This window comes from Ambystoma mexicanum, chromosome 10, assembly GCF_040938575.1.
Source record: "Ambystoma mexicanum isolate Mex_15411 chromosome 10, UKY_AmexF1_1, whole genome shotgun sequence".
Lineage (NCBI taxonomy): Eukaryota > Metazoa > Chordata > Amphibia > Caudata > Ambystomatidae > Ambystoma > Ambystoma mexicanum.
Window position 1 is genome coordinate 1,095,250,245 of NC_090932.1, and position 23,065 is coordinate 1,095,273,309.

At 47.9% G+C, this 23,065-nt stretch overlaps 1 protein-coding gene across 1 annotated transcript in view; it reads left to right on the forward strand.

Moving 5' to 3' along the window:
• The window catches only part of LOC138492015 (all-trans-retinol 13,14-reductase-like), a 291,725-nt gene extending 273,294 nt beyond the window's left edge, over positions 1-18,431 (forward strand). The window contains exon 11 of the mRNA XM_069618934.1: positions 18,153-18,431. Coding sequence (XP_069475035.1) covers positions 18,153-18,298 — 146 coding nt within the window. The 3' untranslated portion in view covers positions 18,299-18,431. The remainder of the gene's footprint in view (positions 1-18,152) is intronic.
• The last annotated feature ends 4,634 nt before the right edge of the window (positions 18,432-23,065 follow it).

Sequence of the window (23,065 nt, forward strand, 5' to 3'; positions counted from 1 at the left end):
ACACTGTTGAACTGTGGTGGCCGCTTCTAGGCAATCTTGAAGTCTCATGCGGCCGTTTTGGGTGACTTATAGGCAAATCTTACGGCGGGTTTCTCCTTGGTCTGTCGCCCCTTTGTGGTCTTCTGTTGGCGGTAGCGGGTCTACATCCAGAGCGGTCCAGATAGTCACTCGTCTCTTCTGGTGTATTAAAGAACTGGGTCCTGCCCTCGTGTTGAATACGGAGTTTGGCTGGGAAGAGCATGGAATATTGTATCTGTTTCTCTTGCAATCTGCGCTTCACTGCTGTGAACGATCTTCTCTGCACTTGGACCGCTTGGGAGCAGTCCGGGAAAACCTGGATCTTGTCGCCGTCATACTGGAGGTCCCCTTTTTCCCTAGCCGCCCGTAGAATGGCATCTCGGTCTTTGTAGTTGAGCAATCTCGCTATGATTGGGCGGGGATTAGCCCCGGGGATCGGTCTGGTGTTGGGTACTCGATGAGCTCTCTCTACGATGAACAGTTTGGACAGGATTTCTGTACCGAAAAGGTCCATGCATAACTTCTCAACGTAGTCCTCCATTTTCACGGTAAGTTGTTGTTCCCTGGCTCCCACGATCCTGATGTTATTGCGCCGCGAGCGGCCCTCCAAGTCTTCCTTTTTGGCGCTTACTGCTTTCATTTGTACTTCTAGTGAGGCCACTCGGGATGTTAGGGCCGCTGCGCCATCGTCGAGGTCGGACACTCTCTGCTCGACTGTGTCCAATCTGTCAGCGTGTTTGTCCAGCCGGTGCTGGAGTAGGTCGACCTTGGAGGAGAGTGTGTCGAGTTTGCTTCCAAGACCTCCGATCCCAGCCTTAAGGTCAAGGAGGATTTCCCTGATGTCGAACCCGTGGGCCTCCTCTCCATCTTGGGCTGCGGCCTGGACGGGAGACTGCGCTCTGCTGTTCGAGGTGGTTGCTTTGGTCGCGGAGCTACCCTCGAAGTTCAGTTTTTTTTTAGATCTGTCCGCTTTCCTCGAGGACGCCATTGGTGCCCGCGTTGCGGGGGTCAGGAGGTACCAGGAGGCGGACCAGGGGTCCCGGGGCACTCGGTTTGTCGTTTTCTAGCGGTGTGGCTCTCAGGAGATCTTGCCGCTGAGCCGGGCTGTACCACGCCTCCACCCAGGGCGCGCGTACCCGATCCCCGGCGGCGCCCAGGGAGCTCCTCGGTGTCCCTCTATGGCGGCCCCTCCAGGGCTCTGTAGGGTTTCTTTTTCGTGTTCGCCAGCTCGGAGCGGCACCCTCGGGTCCCAGGCCTCCTCCTCCGCCGCCGTTCCACCGCGTCTGGCCTGCGCCCGCGTCCCGCCCGCACGGGGAGGGGGGGGGCTCTTCACCGTCGAGGAGACCGGATCCGGCGCCCGGGGGTCGACGGATGAATACTCTGTTCTGCTGGGGGTCGTCTCGGCTGCAATCTGGGGGCGGCTGAGGACAATTTGCACACCACAGAAGCTTCGATTGATCAGGATTTCAGGGGAGCTCGGCGGAGCTCACAGGGAAGCCGCCATCTTGGACGGCTCTCTAGCACCCTCTAACGCACCATTACCATAACCTTTCATGAATCTACCAGTGGCTGAGCTGTATCTAATAAATGTTAAATTAGATGTAGCCATGTGCTGAGCCCAATTGCCCGTATTCTTGAATCTAATTCCCAGGTAATCAAAAGAACTTTCGTGTTCAATGGAAGGACCACCAATTTGTAATTTTAATTTTGTGTGTGTGCTTTCTTCTTGGAGGTCTAAAAACCATAGATTTTGTTTTGGATTGACTGACCAACAGACCATTCCTTTCACAGAAGACAGCAAATACTTCCATATGCTTTCTCGGCCAAGCACGAGTCCAAGAGACCAGCACTGCACTGTTGGCAAACAGCAGTACAGGCTATTTATCGCTGCCATTAGGTGGTGCCTAATGTTGGGGCATCAGTCGTAGCAGTCAATTTAGCCTTTATTGCTCCATTAATATAAAGTTTGAATACGGTGGGCACCAGGATACAGCCCTGGTGCATACCTTTCTGGCCTTGAAAAGGAGCTGTTGTTCCCCCCACCCCCAAACCCCATCTTATAACTGCCTCTTTATGTGAATATAGTAGTTTGATTGTGTTGTTATGGGGAATTGGATTACCAAGGCTAACCAATCTCTCCCATAATTTATTTCAGGACACTGAAATGCTCTCTGGAGATCTATAAATAGTGTATTCAGCTTAATTTTTCTTATGGTGACATACTTCTGGATTAAATGGTTACGCCTGAACACCTGATCAATTGTATTGAGCCTGGCCTGCAAATGGTGAACCCAATTGTTATGATCTAACCATTTATTTAGATGTTCTAGTAATATCTGTACAAAGATCTTCACTGCAGCGTCCAGTAATGTGATTGGGTAAAATTAGATGGGTAATTACATCCCCCTTTCCTATATGGCCTGGGTGGGGAGTAGAGCAATCACTCTACCCTGGAAGGCCTGCCACATAGCAAACTTACCTACATCGGGATAGTACTGTGATTATTAGCCTGTGCCTGAGATTTTATTGTGACTACCAGCCTGCACTGCACCCTTTTGGATTTGTTTATATTGTTTTGAATCACATCTAGAAAGCACCACAATAGAATAGTACTGTGATTATTAGCCTGTGTCTGAGATAGTACTGTGACTATCAGCCTGCGTGGCACCCTTACAGATTTGTTCACATTGTTTTTAATCGCATCTAGAAAGGACCACAATAGAATAGTACTGTGATTAACAGCCTGTGCCTCTCTTGAGTTATTACTGTGATCATTAGCCTGTGCCTCTCTGGGATAGTACTGTGACTATCGGCCTGCGTCACACCTTACAGATTTGTTCAAATTGACCTGAATCGCATCTAGAAGCAACCACAGCGGGATAATACCGTGACTACTAGCCTCTGCCTCCCCCTCTCCCCCTGTACAGGACTCTCAAATCTAGGTGTGTTTTCTCCCGTATGTAAACTGCATTGTGAAACATAGGCCTCTCTCCCGCTATACAGGTCGTTCAAATCTAGTGTGTTTTTCTTTTGTACACAAGCCACACTGTGAATCCTAGTCCTCTCTCCCACTATACAGGTCTCTCAAACCTAGGTGTGTCTTCCACTTGTAATCAAACTGCGTTGTTAAGCATAGGACTCTCGCCCACTATACGGGTCTTACAAATCTAGGTGTGCTTCTCGCATAACTTTCTCCTGTTTTCTCCTGAACTTAAACTCCATTGTGAAACCTTGGCCTCTCTTCCACTATACAGGTCTCTGAACCTTAGGTGGGTTTTTCTCTCATGCTCAGGCTGCATGGTGATACCTGGGCCTTTTTTACTTTATACAGGACTGTCAAATCGAGTCGCGTTTTCTCATGTTATAATTTGACCCTGTTTTTATCCTGTACCTAAACTGCAGTGTAATTCCTAAGCCTCTCTCCCACTATACAGGACGCTCACAATCGAGAAGTATTCCATCACAGGAGTCTGATACCCACACCCAGATTGTAATGCTCAGTCAAACCTAGCCTCATCCGAGAAACTCAGCCAATCAAGTGCCATAGGCCAGATAGCTACCATGCCTCACACTGGCCAAAGCAGAGCAGCACGCTGGTGCACCAGTAGGCCCAATGAGACCCACTGCAGTCATTCCCTACACCCGCCTTCACACAACCCGCCCCCTATCAATGCACACCATCAGTGTGCAACCTTCACCCCCTCCTTCCTCCTGCCCTCAGCACACCAACCCTCCTCAACTTGTCCCGCTCTCTCCCACTCGTAGATCACGCTCTGTGCAAGTAGGAGCAGGAACATGGAGAGAGGGATTTGAGAACCTCATCCCCCAGAACACACCGGAGGACGCAGCGAGGCAACTAATTTGCCCACCATGCTCCAGCCCCGCCCGCAACCACCCACCAACACCTCCCACTCACACTCTCGCCAATCAACTACACAACACCCCCAACTGCCAACTCCCCAGATTTAGCGCAGCAAGAACAGCTCTAGCCAAAACCCCAAACACTACAGAACCTCCCACTCTCAACCACGCACCCATGACTGCTCAGGACGAGGCCACAGACACCTAATGCCCCCCTAGCATCGCCCATCTTCCAACAGAATAGTTTGCAACTGCATTTTAGGAGAAAAAACTCACTGCCCACACCTAATCCAGTCCTAGCTCTATTCCCTTACCGCCTCCTAACCCCCAATCCAGTTGTTCCTTCATCTCCACACTCCATCTCTCACTGTGTCACTCCCTCCGCACTGCAAGCCCACACATCAGACCCCACTGTCTACCCCAAACCTACCCACCCATTACCCATAAGGGCAACCCACCAACTATCCTGCACCCTCATCAACGCCAGGTTAGTTTCCAAAAAAAACCTCCACATCTATGATCTCATCACTGATGAAAATCCAGACATCCTATTCAATACTGAGACCTGGTTCTCTGATGATTACGAACCCCTCGCCCCCAAGACCTTCCCACCTGTCTACAACCTCACTGTTCGGAACAGATCACAAAGGGGCAGGGGGCTCGCAATATTACACAAACACCATTTCAAGCTAATAATCAAGGACACCCCCACCAGAACCACAGAGTATGAATCCCTCCTGATAAAACTCCAACTCGCACCCTCCACCTCACACAGCTTCCTACTCATCAACAGACCCCTGGCTATAACAAAGACTTCGCAGACACACTTGTTGAAGCTCTGGCCGCCAACCTCATCCTACACTCAATACTCACTATCATTTGGGATTTCAACCTATGACCAGGTCGCTCACAGACAATCGAGAATCACTCAACCTGAAACTCCACACCTCTGCACACACCCACATGAGAGGTCACAACCTCGATGCAATATTCAGCACGACAAACATATCGACCCAGTCCATGCGCCCCCTGTCATGGACTGACCACTTAACAATGTATTTCTTCACAGCTTACAGCAAACAAGGCCCCACACGACCGCCGCCACCCTCACACCCTCTACATTCCCACCATGGAAAAAAGTGCTAATCACCCCAGATCTAGAAATCTCACTCCGCAAATCCCTCCACTCACTTTTCCTACAGGAAGGACCTCCAGCAATAGACTCCTTTGATATCTGGTTTACAAAGGCCCTCACGCCCCTCACTCCGTCAAAACGTACCTCGCAGAGATCTGGACCAACGCCTAGGTGGTTCACCGCCAATCTCAAACCACTGAAAACTCTCAAGAACGGCCTGGAACGGGCCTGGAGAGCTGACCCGTCAGCCCAGAACAAAACCGCCCTAGCAAGAACAACCAGAATATACAGATGGGAATTCAAAAAAAGCAAGAAATCATTCTGTGGGAACCAAATCCAAAATGCTTGCAACCCGAGTAACGAACTACATAGAATCATAGCAGTATTCAAATCCCCTGCATGCTTGCGATTTCCCACTCCAAGCTCCCAAGCCCTATGCAACACCCTTTCGCTCCACTTCCACAATGCCGCCAACGAAAGACACTCTGCCATCATACCGCCGCCTCCCACTCGCCCACAGACCTCTGCCCACAACCCCTTACACACATTTTCTTGACTCGTTCTCTCCCATCACACACCAAGAATTCCTCTCGCTTCACAACTCCAAAGAACTTCATAAAAAACACATCATTTATACTGTAAACTCGTAATCAGTAATGTTTAACGCTTAAAATGTGACATGCAATTCTATTGGTTCTAGGAAAGTAACTTTAATACAGGTACTATATCTGTATATGGTAACGGAGTAAGGGGATTGGATAAACACTGTCGAAATGGCTACTGTAGACGTCACTAAAAGTACAACATCTCATTGGTTCTACTAACTATAGGACCCTAGATTACTTGGTCCATTATGATTGGGTTGGCACTTTACTTAGCAGCGCGCAGAATGGTCAGGCAGATGCAGGGTGCCCCCTACCTCCCCCTGCCTTTCCCCAATTATTGTTACGATCAATCATCACTTTAGTGGCCATGTGTCAATTATTTCACTGTGATTGGCCTCGAGGCTGCATCTTCTGTCTGGAAAAGTTCTGATATTTGCGCCTGGCCCACTGCCATGCGTAGGTGTGAAAGTCTCACTTCTTCTCGCTCGGCTGGTCACGTGATTCAGACACCGTGAATTTGCCTCTTTTTCATGTAATTCGTGTATTTGATTTTCGTTTCACCCACCACCTGCCTTCAGTTTCTTATCTTGACCTTTCTGAGCAGGATATTATGATATTTTTATAGCATACTGTAGGACTTAAAAGCATGTGCTGAGAGGGGACCACAGTCTGAGTTATTGGGGGTCATTATGAGTTTGGTAGTATCCCACCAGTAAATCCGATGGGTTACCACCAAACAGTATTACCGTTCCCTCTGCCTGATATCCTGGAATTTTAGGGATAATACAGGTGGCGGGAATATAGTGATTTTCAATATTGCTGGCACCAATGATACTGGTGCCGGTAATACAGGCTGTTTTTTGCCAGTTGGGGTCTGATTTACCTCCACCCAAGATGGGGCCTGATTTACCTCCAACTCTTGGCTGCAGGGTAAATCAGGCAACCCCTTCCAGCAAACAGGCACACTGCCGGTCCAGAAAACTGCCAGTATACAGAAATGCTAACACTTTTTACCAAATCGGCTAGGTCTTAATGACCTCCATTATCTTTGTGCAATCACTATCTTTTATACTCCTGTTTTCTCTTGGTAATGGTTTAGGAGACTTCTCTCTTCACTATTTTTTCATTATTGATTTCTTATTTTTTAGTTTCCAAGTTATAGATTCTCATTTTAACATTTCTTATCTGGCTGTTAGTTTTATCTTTGTTTTATCATTTGAAATTAATTTTATCATTACTTATTGTCACTTATACTTTTGCCATTTGTGGATCATGTAATTTGTTTCTTTTTCTTGCATGCATATTTGCTTTATGATCTTAATATGTGCTATGAATATTTGTTTCTTTTTTCTGGGTTATTCAAGATACTGGTGATTGCCTTCGCTGACTTTGCCTTTCTTGCAAAATTAAGAATAGGTTGGGGAAGATTGACACCATTGTTCTATAATCATCTTGCTATTTTGTGCACATTGCCATTGGAGCTTTACTTGGCAGTAGCTTCATTTTTTTCATCCTGCAAGTAGTTTTTAGGTATGATGTCATCACATTAAAAATATACTTAGCGGGACTAAGTCACTCAAGCACTTTTTTGCGATTTTGCGCTGTCCTCTTTCCTTTTTCTTCTGCAGGGAATGGTAAGGTAGTTTCACTAGATTGTTGTAACTTGGTCTGATCCACATATTGTTCATCAAGCACAATTGCTATATGTATGTGTTGTACCATATGTGATTTGAATTGGCTCCGGTACCTTTCTCAGATTTATGTTTGGAAGCGGGGTTCCTTTGGTTAGAGTTATTTTGGCACTGTGCATGTTTTTTTGTGTTTGTTTGATATATATTGTATAATCATTTTTAGGGTGATTCCATAATGTTGTTGTTGTAGAATTTTCAGCTTTTTAGATTTTGAATTGGTTGTGATTTTTTGAATGGCACGTATGTCATGAAAATCCATTAACTTTTATTTTTCACCATTATCATTTAGATTGGTACTATTTGTCCTCATGTTGTATGGTGGGAGATATTAGCTGGTAGTGTAAAACACATGTCTCTAAGAAGGTATATTTGCTGTTTTCCTGACAATGGCATATTGCTGAAATGTGTTTGTAATTGGATTCTTTATTATTCATCTTATTTTGACCATCCGGGTTTATATGCTTAGTTCTTATACATTCCCATAATCCACAACACATCTATAATTGGTGTAAATGTTCTCCTCCCAATATACATCCCAATATATTGATTTCTGATCCTTCAATAACTCCCACACATATTGTGTTCATGGTAAGTTTAACATGCTTAATGTAAGCATTCTCATTATTTTCCATTCACAGTTTGATACTAGTCCCAATTTACCAAGTAATGCGTTTCAGCACATATAGTACAATATAATGGAAGATAATATTTATTTCAGTAATAGACATCTTTAGACATTGAATTCTGCCCAATTTCATTCAGTGTTTTTATTATTATTTTTAGGGTATTTGAGCGAAGACCTAGCTTTGAGGAAGTAAATTAAACTGAAAATCTGTTTACGATTAAGGGTAATCCATGTATAATGCAGTGTAAGGATTTTTTTAAGCTGAAAGTAATATATTGGGAATGCGCAAACTTTGAGTAGACCAGGATTGTTGGACTGGAATATTCTGGGGTTGGTCAAACTGGGAATACATTGGACTGGGCTAGTTGAACAAACTGGGAAAATATTAATCAGGTGCCAACTGGATTTGTCGAACAGGGGGTTTACTGGCATTGCCTTATTTGGAAGTATACCTGGCTCATGTAGACTGGTATTTTTCAAATAAGGTATACACTCGGATGCTAAATGGAGAGGTTACTGTCATTGTGGATGTTGTAATATGCTGTTATATGCTTTGTGCAGACTGCGAGGATAAGAGGGATGTGAAGTTGTTAAACTGGGTGTAAAGTGCCATTGCATACTGGGAACATATTGAAAATTGTATAACAGTGCTTTCCTAGGTTCCCACTAAATACCTGTCCTTCTGTTTGCCAGGTTCTAGCTCTTTGTGATGTGGGGAATGTAGGCTTCACACATATTGGTGCCGTAGACTTTTTTGTTTTGTTTCCCTGTCATTGCCAAACTGCGTTTATGTGATCTCAGTCTCCCAATCTCTCCTTCCATCCTTCTTCCTTCTTGCCACATCAAAATGCAACACTCTGATCTTCCTTCGTGCTGCCGCGGTCATTCTCACTGCTCCATATAGCACTATAGCTCGCATGCACGCTCCATATAACTCTCACTCTCCATGATTTTTTGTTGTCTTGGGTGAAAAAGCCAAAGTTGGTAGAAGCCCTAGCATCTCCTTCTCAACACCTAAGCCATCACGTTGCACCTCGCACCACCTGACTCGCTAGATGATGCCCACCCCTCTTCTCCCCACCACCCGGGACAGCTGTACCCCTCCTCTGTATCCTTTCCCCTGCTGTATATCTGTTCTGTTACCTCTTAAAAGTGCTCCATTAGACATCTGCACTGTTGTATACCTCTGTAAAGCACTCGGTTATGTATCTGTTGTTGTTTTCCTCCGTTAAGCGCTCAGTTGCTTCTCAGAGCTAGGTTTGTGCACACTACATGCCAAATCATAATAATAATACCTTGAAGGAAAAGGCAGTTTGTGAAATAATCACGCACAGGAATTGAATACACTTAGGGCCTCATTACGACCCAGGCGCTAATGGGTTAATGGCGCCGTAAAAGGCTGCGGCACCGTTAACCTATTAGCACCTAATTACGAGGTCCCTTTGCGGGACCCGACCTTAACGGCTGGTGTAGACCAGCCGTTAAAGTAGGGACCCGCAAAGGGACCTTGGTGCTAATTACGGTCCCGCAATTTGCGGCACCGTACTTAGCGCCTTACCCATTCCCATTGAGCCCTAGGGGGCAAAAATGGGAATGGGGAAGGGCCATGGAGGAAGGGGGAATTACCGCCCCGCCAACCCTGTAATGGGGTGGTAATTCCCCCTTTCTCCATGGCGGAGTCGGTAACTTACCGGCATGGACCATGGTGCTAAAAGCACCATGGTCTTCCGCCAGGGTCGTAATGAGGCCCTTAATCTACTTTTGAAGCAGAGGTAGGTCTCCTAATTATGGTTTTACGGACTTCATCATTTCAATAACTTATTGCAAAATATACATGTTTTTTAAAACCACGTTTTATTGTTTTATAAACACAACGTTATAACATACAAACATTCACCCCTCCTTCCCCCCTGCACTCCTTCACCATTTTATTTGTTCGTTGGGGCATCAGTTGTGCCGCTTCGTACTTGTCTTTACAGTTGCGTGACCCACTATTCTACTGTTGAGTGTTTCTCGCTCCTTCTTCCACTTCGTTGCACTGGATCTCAGTCTTTACTCTCAACCCATTTCCCCCAGATCTTGTTAGCCTTGGCTGGGCTCCCCCGTCCAGTGTATACACTTTGTTCTTTAACTGCACAGATGTCCATTTCGGTGGACCATTGGCCCAGGGTTGGACATTCCAGGGCTCCCCACTTCTGTGCAATGTCCCTTTTTATCAGCCCCATTGCGGTAGATAAGAAGATAGTCTCCCATTTGTTTGTGTCGTTTTCATCTGGGACCTCTAATAACCGTTCCGAGGGTTCCAGTGCCACAGTTCGACCCAGGACTCTCATCAGTCTTTGGCAGCATTGCGTCCAAAAGGTTTGTATCTGGGGGCATTCCCAGAGTAGGTGGTAATAGGTCCCCTCCAGTCCCCGGCATTTAAGCAGTTGGGGGTCTGAGGCCCGATCCCAGCTGAAGAGGGCAGTTCGTGAGTAGTAGACCCAATGTTGAATCTTGAGTTGGACTAAACAGATCTTAGAGTCTATGGTGATTTTGCGTGGGTGCATGAGTACTTGAACCCAGTCCTCCGGCCCTATGACTCCGGGGTTGCAAACGCGCTTATGGCTTTATATAGAGTGGACGTGACTTTGGTGGGGATGTGTTGTAGCAGAAGGTTGCGTTCCAGGGGGATACACTCCGGTGCATCCATGAGTGCTTGCCTGTGACCCCGGAGGGCGTGCAACAGCTGCACATAGTGGTAGCGCTCGATCTCGGGGAGTCCGAATTCTTGTTGCAACGCTTCAAACTGGGAGATGGCGCCCTCTGTTATTACATCCCCGACTGTGGTTATTCCTGCCTCCATCCACCTGGTCCATATTGCGAGTTTTCGCACCTTGGTAAGCATATAATTACACCACAGTGGTTGCGCCAGAGTTATTTTGTTCCCCCAGCCAATGTGTGCGTGTGCCTGCCTCCATACAGTTGCGATATGTGCAGAGAGTGTCTGTGGAGGGGGTCTAGTGAGGCTATGGTATAGTATGGCGACTGGTGAGGTATCTTGTGTATTGGCTGTATCCGCACTGATGTGTGGAAGTATGCGATCCCTGTGTAACAGGTCGTTGACCACTGTTAATTGGGCAGCCCTATAGTAGGACTGGAGATGTGGGATTCCAATACCCCCTCTCATATGGACCTTTGTAGCGTTGTCAGAGCGATTCAGGGTTGCCCACCCTTCCATATCAGTTTTCTAAGGAGGCGTTCCACCCGGACAAATTCTATGACCGGTATTCTGTGTGGGGCGTTCTGCAGCACGTATAAAAATTGTGGAAGTGCCAGCATCATGAAAAGCGCTGCTCTACCCATTATCGTGAGGGGGAGAAGCATCCAATGTTTCACGTCTTCCGCGAAGCGTTCAGTTAATGGATGCATTGTCGGAGACATAAGTCGAGAGGTCTCCAGAAATTCATACGCCCAGGTAGCGGAAGCCCTTCCTCTCCACTCGGCAAGGGGTCTCCCGGGAGACCGCCAGGTCTCCTCCTTTGATTGGGAAGAGGACTGATTTGCCCGAGTTCACTTTTAAACCGCTAAAGTCCCCAAAAACCGCCAGCATCCGGGCCACTATCGGGTAAGCTTGACTCTGGTTACATAGATAGAGAGTAGGAGGTCGTCGGCATAGAGGGAGACCTTATCCACCGTCCCTCCGGCCACCGGAACCCACACCATGTGGCAGCCTGACGGAGCCATTGAGCCAAAGGCTCGATTGCTAACGCAAAGAGGAGGGGGGACATCAGACAGCCTTGTCGTGTGCCCCTGCCTATTGGAAAGGTTCTAGAGGTCCAACCATTTACCCTAATCTGTGCTTGCGGTGCCTCATATAGGAGCTGCACCCACCCAGTCGCATCGTCACCCACAGACTTTCCAACATCACTGGGTCGAACGCATTCTCAAAATCAATTGCCAGAAGGGCGAGCGGTGTGTCGAGAGTTGGGCCCGCTCCAATAGTAGGTGGAGTCGGCGTAGGTTCATTCTCGTCGACCTATGTGGCATGAAGCCACACTGATCGGGGTGGACCAGGGAGGATATGACTGCTTGTAGCCTGTTTGCTAGTGCTTTGGCGAGAACCTTGGCTTCACTGTTAATAAGTGATATTGGTCTATATGATGTACATAGTTTGGTGGGTTTACCCTGTTTCGGGATTACCACGATACTGACCTTTCTAAGGTCTGGGGAAGAGTACCTTGTTTTCTTGCTGCGAGGAATAGCTTGTGGAGGGGAGTCGCCATCTTGTCGCCACCCAGGCGCTTCCATGTCTCGACCGGTAATCCATTGGGTCCCGGCGTCTTCCCGAACTGCAGCTGGCCGATGGCCATTGCTATCTCGGTTTCTTCTAGGGCTCTGTCGAGCTGTGATCTTTGCTGCTCCGATACTTGTGGGAGCACGATTTTGTCCAAAAAGGACGGATCTGTTGGGGTCACTGGGGCCCTGTACAGGTCGGCATAAAATATGGTGAATGCTTCTGCTATATCCGAGTCATTTTGAGCCAGGCTGTTCGCATTGTCGACAATCTGTCTGACATGTCTATGCCCCTCCTCTCGTTTCTCTAACCAGGCCAGTAGTTTGCCTACCTTGTTGCCACCACATTCATAGAGTCTGATCCTGCATTCCCTGTGCGCCTGTTTTGCATTGTCTAGTGCCATGTTGTGTAGGCCTTCCCTGGCTTTTAGGAGAGAGCGGTGTGTCTAAGGAGTGGCATCTAGTATGTACCTGGATTCCCATTTTTCCACCTCCCCTTCTGCCTCTACCACCCTCCTGTGGTGTTCTTTCTTCCTGTTGGTCACCCAGGCAATCATTTCCCCTCTGAGCACTGCTTTGTGTGCCTCCCACATTGTAACCAGGTCTTCTACCGTGCCTGTATTGATTTCAAAGTATTCATCGGATTTTCCCGTAATGGCTTCTACAAATTCGGGGAGGCCTAGATAATAGTTATTTAGTCTCCATATCTTGGGTGGCAAGGGTCGGTTCGTGCGGAGTGCCATCTCCAGGGGAGAGTGATCTGAGATGCCGCTGGGGAGCAGCTCTGCGGAAATTACTCTATGTAGTTCAGGTGTTGGGAGAAAGAAGTGGTCTATCTTGGACTAGGACGCGTGGGTTCCTGAATGGAAGGAGAAGCCCTGATCTGTAGGGTGGAGTTCCCTCCAGATATCACACAGGCCCGGTGCAGACGAGAATGACGTCTGCACTGGGTGTGCAGTCTAGTGGGTATGTTGGGGTTGCGGTTCTGGATGTGGGTTTGATCATGGGTGTTGCATAACACATCATTAAAATCTCCCCCTAGGATCCATAAGTCCGGTTGGTGCTGTGCTAGCAGGGCGGTCACTTCTCTCAGTAGTCCCTCCGCCAATCCGGGTGGGGAGTATATCGCTAATATAGCTAGTGTTTCACCCCACAGTGTGCCTCGCACCAACAGAAAACGGCCACTGAGATCCTGTTCTGCTGCCATCAGCTCGAATGGGAGACACTTATGCAGGAGGATGAGGGTTCCCCGTGACCCCATGGTATACCCTGCGTGGAACGCCAGGCGATAGTTTGTCCTGCGGAAGAACTGGCAGGTTGATCCTGCTAGGTGGATCTCGATGAGTAGGGCCACGTCGGGGGATCGCCTGTTAAGGAACTGGACAATGAGGCGTTGTTTAAATCTTGATCCCATGCCGTTTACATTCCAAGTGAGGAATTTCAGGGTCTTAATGTTCCCTGCATTGGTTGGTGGGATTCGTGCATCCATGGTATGTTCAGTAGTGATCCTTGGTGGGAGTTAGTATATGCAGGATGAGGTGATGTGTGTGGTGGGCACTAGGCTCGTTAGCTGTCCAAGACTTGGTGATCATCTGAGACATGGGTGTGTGTCCGGGTTAAAGTGAATGGTGGTGTCGTGGGTGGTGGCGGGGTGAAAAAGCTACCTTGTGTACAAACGAAATATTCCTTCCCTCCCTCCCCGCTCCCCAATGTGAAGTATCTGTCGCCCAAACTCATCTGGTGACCGGAAATTAGATTGCCAGATCAACTAAAATGGAATCAACTGTTCTAACTTCTTCGAGACTTACTGCACTCGGCGTGTGTCAGGTGTCTCGGATTGGGGGTCCTGGCATCCGGCCAATGGTCTGGCATGCTGGTTAAGAGGACTCCTGTTTGTTGTAATTCTTGCTTCCGGACTGGGAGCGGTATCCCCTTGATCTGGATTTCCTGAATGTTTGTTGCGAAGCAGATGACAGGTGCAGCGTTAGCTCTCACCGGCACCGGAGGTTCCTTACAGAGCTTGCCTTTTGTCGATCTTGTTGTTTTGTTAGGCTTGTTCGGGATCAGCATCTCCTCCCGGTTCCTCCAGGTTCTCTGGTACAGGTTGGTGGGCATGCCTGTCCCGTCATTGACAGGGTCCCGATCTTCCTCTGCGGGTCCGGTCGGTCCTAGCCCAGTCCCCGGTGATGTGGGTCTCGGCCCAAGTCCATGCTTCCTGTGGGTCCGTAAAGTAGACCGTTTTTCCTTTGTGTTTTATTCTCAACTGTGCCGGGAAGAGGAGTCCGTATTTGACGTTCATGGAGAGGAGCTTGTTTTTCAAGGGTTCGAAAGATTGTCTGGCCCTCTGGACCTTGCAGGTGTAGTCGAGGAAGAAGGCGATTCTGGCCTCATTATAGGCAATGGTTCCTTTTGTTCGGGCCATTTGCAGGATGGCATCCCTATCCTGGTAATTGAGGAGTCTGGCAATGACTGTTCTTGGGGGAGCACCTGGGGTTGGGCGACCTGCTGGTATTCGGTGGGCACGTTCCACAGAGAAGAAGTTTGACAGGGATTTTGGTGCAAAAAGATCTGCCAACCACTGTTCCAGAAAAAGCTCAGCACTGGGTCCCTCCGCCTGTTCCAGCAGGCCGAGGATGTGGATATTATTGCGGTGGGACCTACCCTCTCCCTCATCCACTTGTGCCTCCAGGGTTTTTAGTCTGGACAGTGCCTGCGATAGTTGCTGGTTCACTCCTCCCAGGTCGTCCTCCACCCCAGACACCCGTTGTTCCACTTCCCCTGTCCTGGTTGAGAGTTTTTGGAGATCATGGTGAAGGAATGATACTTCTGCGGAGATGCCGTCCGTTTTTTTCTCCATCGAGGAGCGGGAGTTGGCTATCGCCACCATCACGTCCTTCAAAGTTAAGGAGTCCTCGCTGGGGGCTGGATTCACCTCCGGGTCTGCATTGACCAACACCGTAGGGGCATTGGTGGCTATTGGTCCTTCGTACTCTGACTGGATGTTTTCTTGCCTTTGTCCGTCCCCATAACGTCATTTAACACTAGGTGTTGGAGTAGCGTTGGTGTGTAAGGCGTACTCCGTTCCAGCACAGGGTTGGGGTTCCTGGGCTGTTTGTGTATTTCTATGCCTTACGGAGCTACTGGGCACCAGGCGCTCGCTGTGCTGTCTGCTGGGGGCTCTCCAATGTCATGCGGTTGATTCCCGCTGTTGCGTGAGGTCCCGCTCAGTCAGGCGCCCCCAGGGGCATACTATATAGGATTGGGCTAAGGAGAGTGCAGAGGGTTCCTGTTGTTACTGTAAGGACTGCTTGCCCAGTCACGTTAGGGCCTGTTCTTGGATCTTCCTATCAACTACCTCCCGCTGGCTTGTTCCAGGGCCACTGCGGGTGGATGGGAGCGGGGCGGAGTGGGCGTCCTCGCCAGACCAGCGCGTTTGCCGCCTGAGGTGGAGACACCGCGATGGAATGGTCCCCCTGTTCAACGGAGTGGGTCACCGCTGTGTCTTTTACTGTGTTGGTAACCCCAGTGCATTGTTATTTTGTGTGCCCTTGCTCGCCATAGTTCTTGTTTTGGCGGCGTTCCCGCTGTTGTATTGGATATGGCGCCGATGGGCCAGCGGTTCAGGGGAGCGTAGGGTCTCCCCAGGGGGCCTGCAGCACCCCGCAGCCACCGGGTGTGGGAGTTCGCCCTTCTGTCAGGTGCAGGGTCGGGCTCGCAGCGCCATGGCCCGTGAAGAGAGGTATTCGTGGGGCCCACGGTCTCACTGTACCTCTCTGGGCACCGGTATCTTTGTTCGCTTCCACTGGTTCGGCAGACTCAGTCAGGAAGGGTCCTGCACAGCCTTCCTCCGGCAATCTTCACGGGTTTCATGCAGCCTCTGTGTCCTCCTCTTAATGGTGTCGGTCCTCCGGGTAGGTGTCTTCCTCTCAGTGCAGCCATCAGTACCCCGGATCTCGCAGAGGAACCTCAGGGCCAGTCACTGCTTCATCGGAGGCATGCCCGGGCACCCCACCACCTCCTGTGGTCCGGCTCCCCAGCAGCCCCCCCGCAGGCTCCGCTTGAGGTGTCGGGCCGCGTTGTCGCCCGTCTCTACGCCGCTCTCGGTGGTGGTCGGGGTTGGCGAGCCTCCCTGGGTGCAGATCCTCCGAGTTCCGGCTGGCGCCACTACCCCTCCTTCGCTGCAGATTCCGATGGGGTTCAGGGACTGCCTTCCCTTGCCAGGCGTGGGTGGCACGCTGCGACCATCTTCCCTGGTTCTCCCGCCACGGTCTCAACGGCTCTCCGTTCAGATGACCCCATCAGGGATGATTTCTTGCTTCACGGATCTCAGGAGTCGTTTCTTGGGTATTCTTCTTTTCCACCAGTATAAGCATACGATTTTCCAGCGTTGCCAATACAGGATATTACAGGATCAGTTACGGCGGTCAGCGGAGTTGTGAGGGATCACGTCCGCATCGCTCGGCTGTTGGCCACGCCCCCTATTGCAAAATATATTGAACACCTAATTTATGATATACTGCATGATTGTAATGTTTTTCAATTCATTTGAACCATACAATTGGAGGTACTGTAAGATCATTTTTTTCATATCCTAAATATAGTCATTGACGGGGATCAGTAGCTAAAGTTGGTCCTTTTTGTGCAATCATTTTTGTTAGATAAGCTCTATATAATGCCTTATCAAACCAGACTATAAGAAAAGGGTTTAAAAATGAGCATCCAGTTTAACCTTATGCGTTAGACCTGTCTTCGGCTGGGGCCTCCCTTTGGAACAGCCTCAATGCCACCTTGAAAGTTGAGGAGAACCATCTCCGGTTCCGGAAGCAGCTCAAGACCTTCCTCTTTGCTTCTGCCTTTCCCCCTTTTCTCCCCTGCTGATCTGCTTTCTCTCTCGGCACCTGGCCACCCTCTGTTCTCCGGCCCAAGTACCTGCTCACCCTGCCTCCCTCCTGCACTGCCACTGAGCCACCTCCTGCATTGGGGTCAGTATCTGTACCCATACAGTCCCCCACTCTCTTTTCGTCTGCACTTATCAGATAGACCCTATCTGACTAAACCTGCACTTTGCCACTGGCTGGCTGCACTACCACTGTTTATCGCCATATTTATTTATTTTTACGTATTATTATTATTCTGTTCTCTCCTCTGCACTTTCCACTTCCCCCCCTTCCATGCACTTTCCCCCCTTTTTTCCGTCCCCATGCACTTGCGCGCTCTTACCGTCACTGGGCCTAGTAAGATCGCTGTTTTGTTCTCCCCTGTTCCCCTCCCTTTGCCTGGTCGCGCTATGAAACACTTGTGTATGTATGAGCGCGATATAAATAAAATATCAATATCAATTAGCCTTATTGCTTTTATCAACTAGCCCTATTGTTTTAGGCCTCGTGTTTGTTGCTACTCAGTCCGACCTCATATGCTCATTCGCGTTGTCCACATGCGTACATGTCACACGCACAAACCTCTGGTACCTGCTTTCAGTATCTGTGTATACATTCAGGCATGTGCCCTGATGAAAACACCTCATGCGGACAGTCTCTGCTCTTCCAATCTCACTTTTGGCCAACTTTACTCTGTCGCCAGCCACACAATCTGTGCACGTGAGTTAAGTTGGAACGTGCACCAGCCTTTATGCGCCACCTCTTGACATGTTAAGGTGCAGGTACACACCATTCATGTGCTGGCTTAAATTCGTGCACAAGGAAAGTGCCATTTATGAGACCCCCTCCATCTCAAGTAGATGGTAGGGTCAGGCTGGTGCCCGTTAGTGCTCCCTGCTGTTGACACTCTAGCGCCACCTTCCAGAATTTTGGTAGCATTGCACTAGCTCTATCTGCCCATTACATTATTTTGGGATGTTTTACTGATATAACCTCTGTTGCAATATCTCCTCAGCACTGACCACCAAATGCCATGACACTCACAATAACTTTCTGTTCCCCTAGGCCAGGATGTCTTTCTGTGTGGTTTTGCTGGCGCCTTGCATGGAGCGATGGTCTGCGCGTCAGGGGTCCTGGGACGCCAACTCTACTTTGATGTGCAGCGCTTGGCGAAGCGGATCAAGAGCAAATGTCCCAAGAAGGTGGATTGATACGTATGTGCCATGTGACCTTTGATTCATCGGAGTAAGAGACCCAGCAGAAAATATATGAAATTGTTTTAAAGGCGTATTCCCTCTACAAAACGACTAATATACTGGCCTCAAGGCTGAATGCTTGAAACAATGTGCTTTCTGTGTCTTTATGCTTTCTGATTCGCACTTAATCTTTTGATGAAGCAAGCATGGTGAGCCAATTTAAGGTGGCCGATCTGTCATTCATTCAAAATGTATTTCAGTTTTTTTAAACCCTAAATGTACACTATTTAAAAAAGAAACAACAACAAAACAACGAAACGTCCCACTGATCATGTGTGCTTGGCCTTCGTTGACCCATGCCTCAGCAGCAACATGGGAGGCAACTTCTGCAATTTCAATCTGCTTGCACTTTGTGAAGGATGCAGGGTTCCATGGCATTCCCGAGCAGCATGAATGCAGCCAGGTAACCACCCAAATGCAACTGACTAATCATCATCCTTCAAGCGTTGAGTTGTCATATTTTTGAGTACTTCAAAAGCTCCCTAATATGTAAACCCTCTATATAATACTGAAGTCAAAATGCGACCATTGCTAAACATGTGCTAGTGTCACTTCAACATTAGTAGAAACACCAGAGCTGTTCCATCATGTCGGAAGCAATAGATTTCAGTAGCGGTTTTAAGTATTAGTATCGTTTTTCTTTGTTTAGAGGGCAAAACAGTACAATATGCGAGATTGTTTCAAGCTTTCCTAAGGGGCAAGGATACTTCATCGATAATATCTTTTGATTCTCCCATAAAGCAGTTAGTCACCAGTGGTAATTGTCCAACTCTAAATCATGTGAGGACTCTCCAGTGTCTTGGACCCCATGTAAGTATGTAGCAATAGTTTTATATGCCCTTATGCTTGTTTTCTGATACTCCTCTCTCAAGTAGGTCCAGTGTGCATGCAGAGAAAGTTTGCTTAAAAATGTTGCTATCATTTCGTTTCTTGGGATCCAAAGTGGGTCAGTAAATCCTGGTGCCAGCCCTAATTTTGCCATATTTGGCTGGATGTTTAGTTTAGTTTATTTATTTGTTGAGCGTGCCAAGCCCTAAGGTATCCAGGGGCTATGCTTACAGGTTGCAAATACATACAGGAGGAAAAAAAGCATGTTGCAAGGGTGAATTACATGACAATTATATATATAAACGTTACAAATATGCATCAGGCAAAGGTTAATATACACATATACATAGTGTGCTGAGGTTATGCAACTGTGATAAGGTCTTGCTCATGGAGCCACACTTTGGCCTGATGTACTTTGGCCATGGTATCTTGAGGGCCTGTGAGCAAAGTCATAAGTCTTCAATTATGTACTGTGTTAACGTGTTTTTAGCAATATGCCATAAGCATATCCACAAGTCGAGAATCGGTTCTGACAGTATTTTGCTGAAATGAGGCATATCTCGTTATAGATACAAACAAAACATACAAGGGGACTGGCACCAATTCCCCCTGCACTTGCACGATCCGAATGACACAAGGCCTAGTAAGATCGTTTGTTTTTTCCTCCCTTTGTCTCCCCTTCCTTGTCTTATTGCGCCTAGAAATACTTGTGTACAGGCGCGTTATAAGTGACTTATATCATAACACCAGCAGTATGTGGAAAATCGAACTTTGTACCCTTTGCAAACTTGTGTTATCCGTGTAGACCCAAAGGACTGGACCATACCTTGCTATCCCCATGGTCGTGGTGATGTATCTTTACAAGGGGGGAATCTGTTTAATCCGTATAGAGTTGGGGAATTATGCAGGAATACTTTACCCTTCAGATTCAGAACATGAGTGTTTTGCTATAAAGCTTCCAGAAAAGGTGTGAATCTTTCTTGGAACGGGATGTTCTTGGCTCTACCCCGTCCTTTTCTTTACACATTTTTCTTGAAAAGTGCAATGCTTGTTTATATGTTGCACAAATCCGTCACACTTTATACAGGTTGGGTGGTTCTTCCTTTATCATTTCTATTATCTGTTCCCAACCTTTGCTGGGTACACCCAACCCTGAAATGTTATACCTGCCGCTGCCTTCTGGGGTCTGCTTTATTTGGTTGGAAATGAATGATCAGTGAGCCAGTTATCCAATATTTCACTGTTCATGCACTCATTATCTAGGCCTCTTTCAGTTAGCAGAGACCTTACCGATGTAATATAATTATAAAATTGTGACACGGTACTTGGTTTGACCCTGTCAAGGTAGGGGGCAAGGACCCACCTCAAAATGGGGTGGACTGCCTATTAGGGCAACTTCAGAGACATGCCCATCCCAGAGGTGGTGTGGGGCATTTCGGGAGAGCCACTGTCCCCAGGGGTGAGGCAGGAGCATTCTCTCTTCCCGATGCACGTGGAATCACTTACAATGGCACACAGCATAGAGGAAGATGTATATTTGCCTCGCCACAGCACCTCGAGAGAGTTGAGATCAAGAAGGAACGTGCTGGAGTGATTTCATGATTAATCATCGAACCAGGAGTAGATTAAAGGGACGGATCAAAGGAAAATTATGATTTTGTGGGGAATTGTGGAGTCACTATGTATTAAGATGGAAGTATGATAGCTGCATCAATAGTGATGATCAGTGAGATGTGCACATCATGGATGTGGGGCCACACTGAATGTTCGTCGTTTAGTTAAGATGTAAAGATGTTGTCCTGATGAAGGCCGAATTACAAATAATATAGGGAAGGCGTTCGTTCCTGTACCCGTACTGGGTAGAAACACAATGTGTCAACATGACAGATTTTCTGTTATAGATGACATTAGATGTCATCGATACAAGGCGTTTCAAAACTAGAAGTAGTGACTGAGAGGAGAGGGTGATAAAAAGGGATTTTATTGGTGTTTACTCTTGGTCATATGATCTACACAAATGCAGGTTTGTTTCCGCCTGACCAGATTCCGTTGTAAAGTTGTAATTTGAGCAGAAACATTGTTTCTCAACCACTAAGTCCTCATATCTAATCTAAGTGTCATTTTAGGGTTGTTGTATTGTGGCATAAGAAAATGAAATTCATGAATTTTTATATTTTTTGATATGGTATATCTTTGCTGAATTAAAAGGATGTCATTTTGTATATAGATGAGTCTTACTATTGGAGCATGTGGAATGATTTTGAGTTGGACACTAGTTCGGTACGATGACCCACACAAAGACACATGATGCCTTATTTATATGATGAATTGTCAGCCCCTTTACCTGTAAAGTATTGTAGATTCCTCTGAAGTACATTGACGGCTGAGCGTGCTCACACATAGGTGCTAGCTTCCTTATGTCAACTGTCTTACCTGTGGTTCCACGGCTGGTGATCGTTGTGTCCCCCAATCATGCCAGTTGGTTGTCGTGCATCAGGGAGTGAGCAGGAGGATATTTTTGCAGCCAAGCTGGTCGTGGCTGGCTTTACTTCAGTGTGACCGCTAGCGGGGACTAGTGCTGCTGAAATGATGTGTTGGTATTCCTGGTCCTTAATGCCCACCATTTCTGCTTAAACTTTGTGAAAGGGGAGAGGATTGACAACCGTATTGGACCATATATCAATGTGTTCAACCTTTTTTTGTGGAGCGCAACTTACATTTCGAGCGATTAACATCTGTGAACTGCACCTGTTCCCATTCGCCATCTTGTGATAATGTAATCTCCAGCGTGATCAACCGAAGTTCAAGTGCCCTGGCGGCAATCAATCACAGAACATTCCCCCGCATTTGGCATCAGGGTAAACACTATTCCACACCCGGGGAAGGTGGGAAACAACAGAGGAAGCAGTCTCAGCCTACTTTCACACCTCAAAGACTTTCTACCCCACTTAAACAGATGGACAAGTCTCGGTCTTCTGTTACCCCTAAGACCCCTGTTCAAACCAGTAGGTCTAGTCTAGATAAGACGGGGAAAGGCCTTCAAGACAGAATCATTCCCAGTTCAAGAGAGTGGTCTACTGTTGACATAGACAGAGTAATGTCAAGGATGTCATCATTGGCAGATTTCTATGCCAAAAACACTGAACACTTTCTCTCTTTTACCCCAGACGGGTCAACTCCCTCAGGCTCTAGGGATCCGATTCCCCCAAGTAAGAAGTCCCGGGTCGAAGCTCCTACTTCAGACCCCTTCAGTATACAGCCCTATTCTCATTATCAGGGAGATCCATCCCTTTATGAGGATCCAGATTTGGGCATGTTGGAAGAACAAACTGGGACAGGCTACTATGGGGATGACGAGGACCAAGAGGAGGAGGAGGAGGACAACCCAGAAACCTACAGGCTAGATTCCCCGGTAGATAAAGAACCCCCGGTTACCGACTCCCCTGTCGATAACCAGCCTCTTTTGAATGAAGTGCTGTCCAGAGCGGCAGAACACTTCCACATTGACACCCAGGGTGCACAAGAAGAGAGGGATTTTGCCAAGGAGTTAGTGGGAGAAAGGAGACCTGTTGCCCAGGCCATCCCTATCCTTAAGTCTATACAAAGGAGGATAGACCCATCCCTTGTTAATCCCCATATCACTAGGGCGGTAAACCCCAAAGTTGAGAAGCTTTTCAGGGCAGCCCAAACAGACCCAATGTACATAAGATGGCCTCTGTAACCGGACTCCCTGGTAGTTACTAACACCCGTAAGAGGGTGGGAACACCCTTGTCATCGTCGGAAGCTCCTCCCGACAAGGAGAGCAAGAAGATTTATGGCTTGGGCAGGAAAGTAGCCTCCACTTCTGCCTACCAGGTAAGGATTGCCAACTCCACCACCCTACTGGCGAGTTA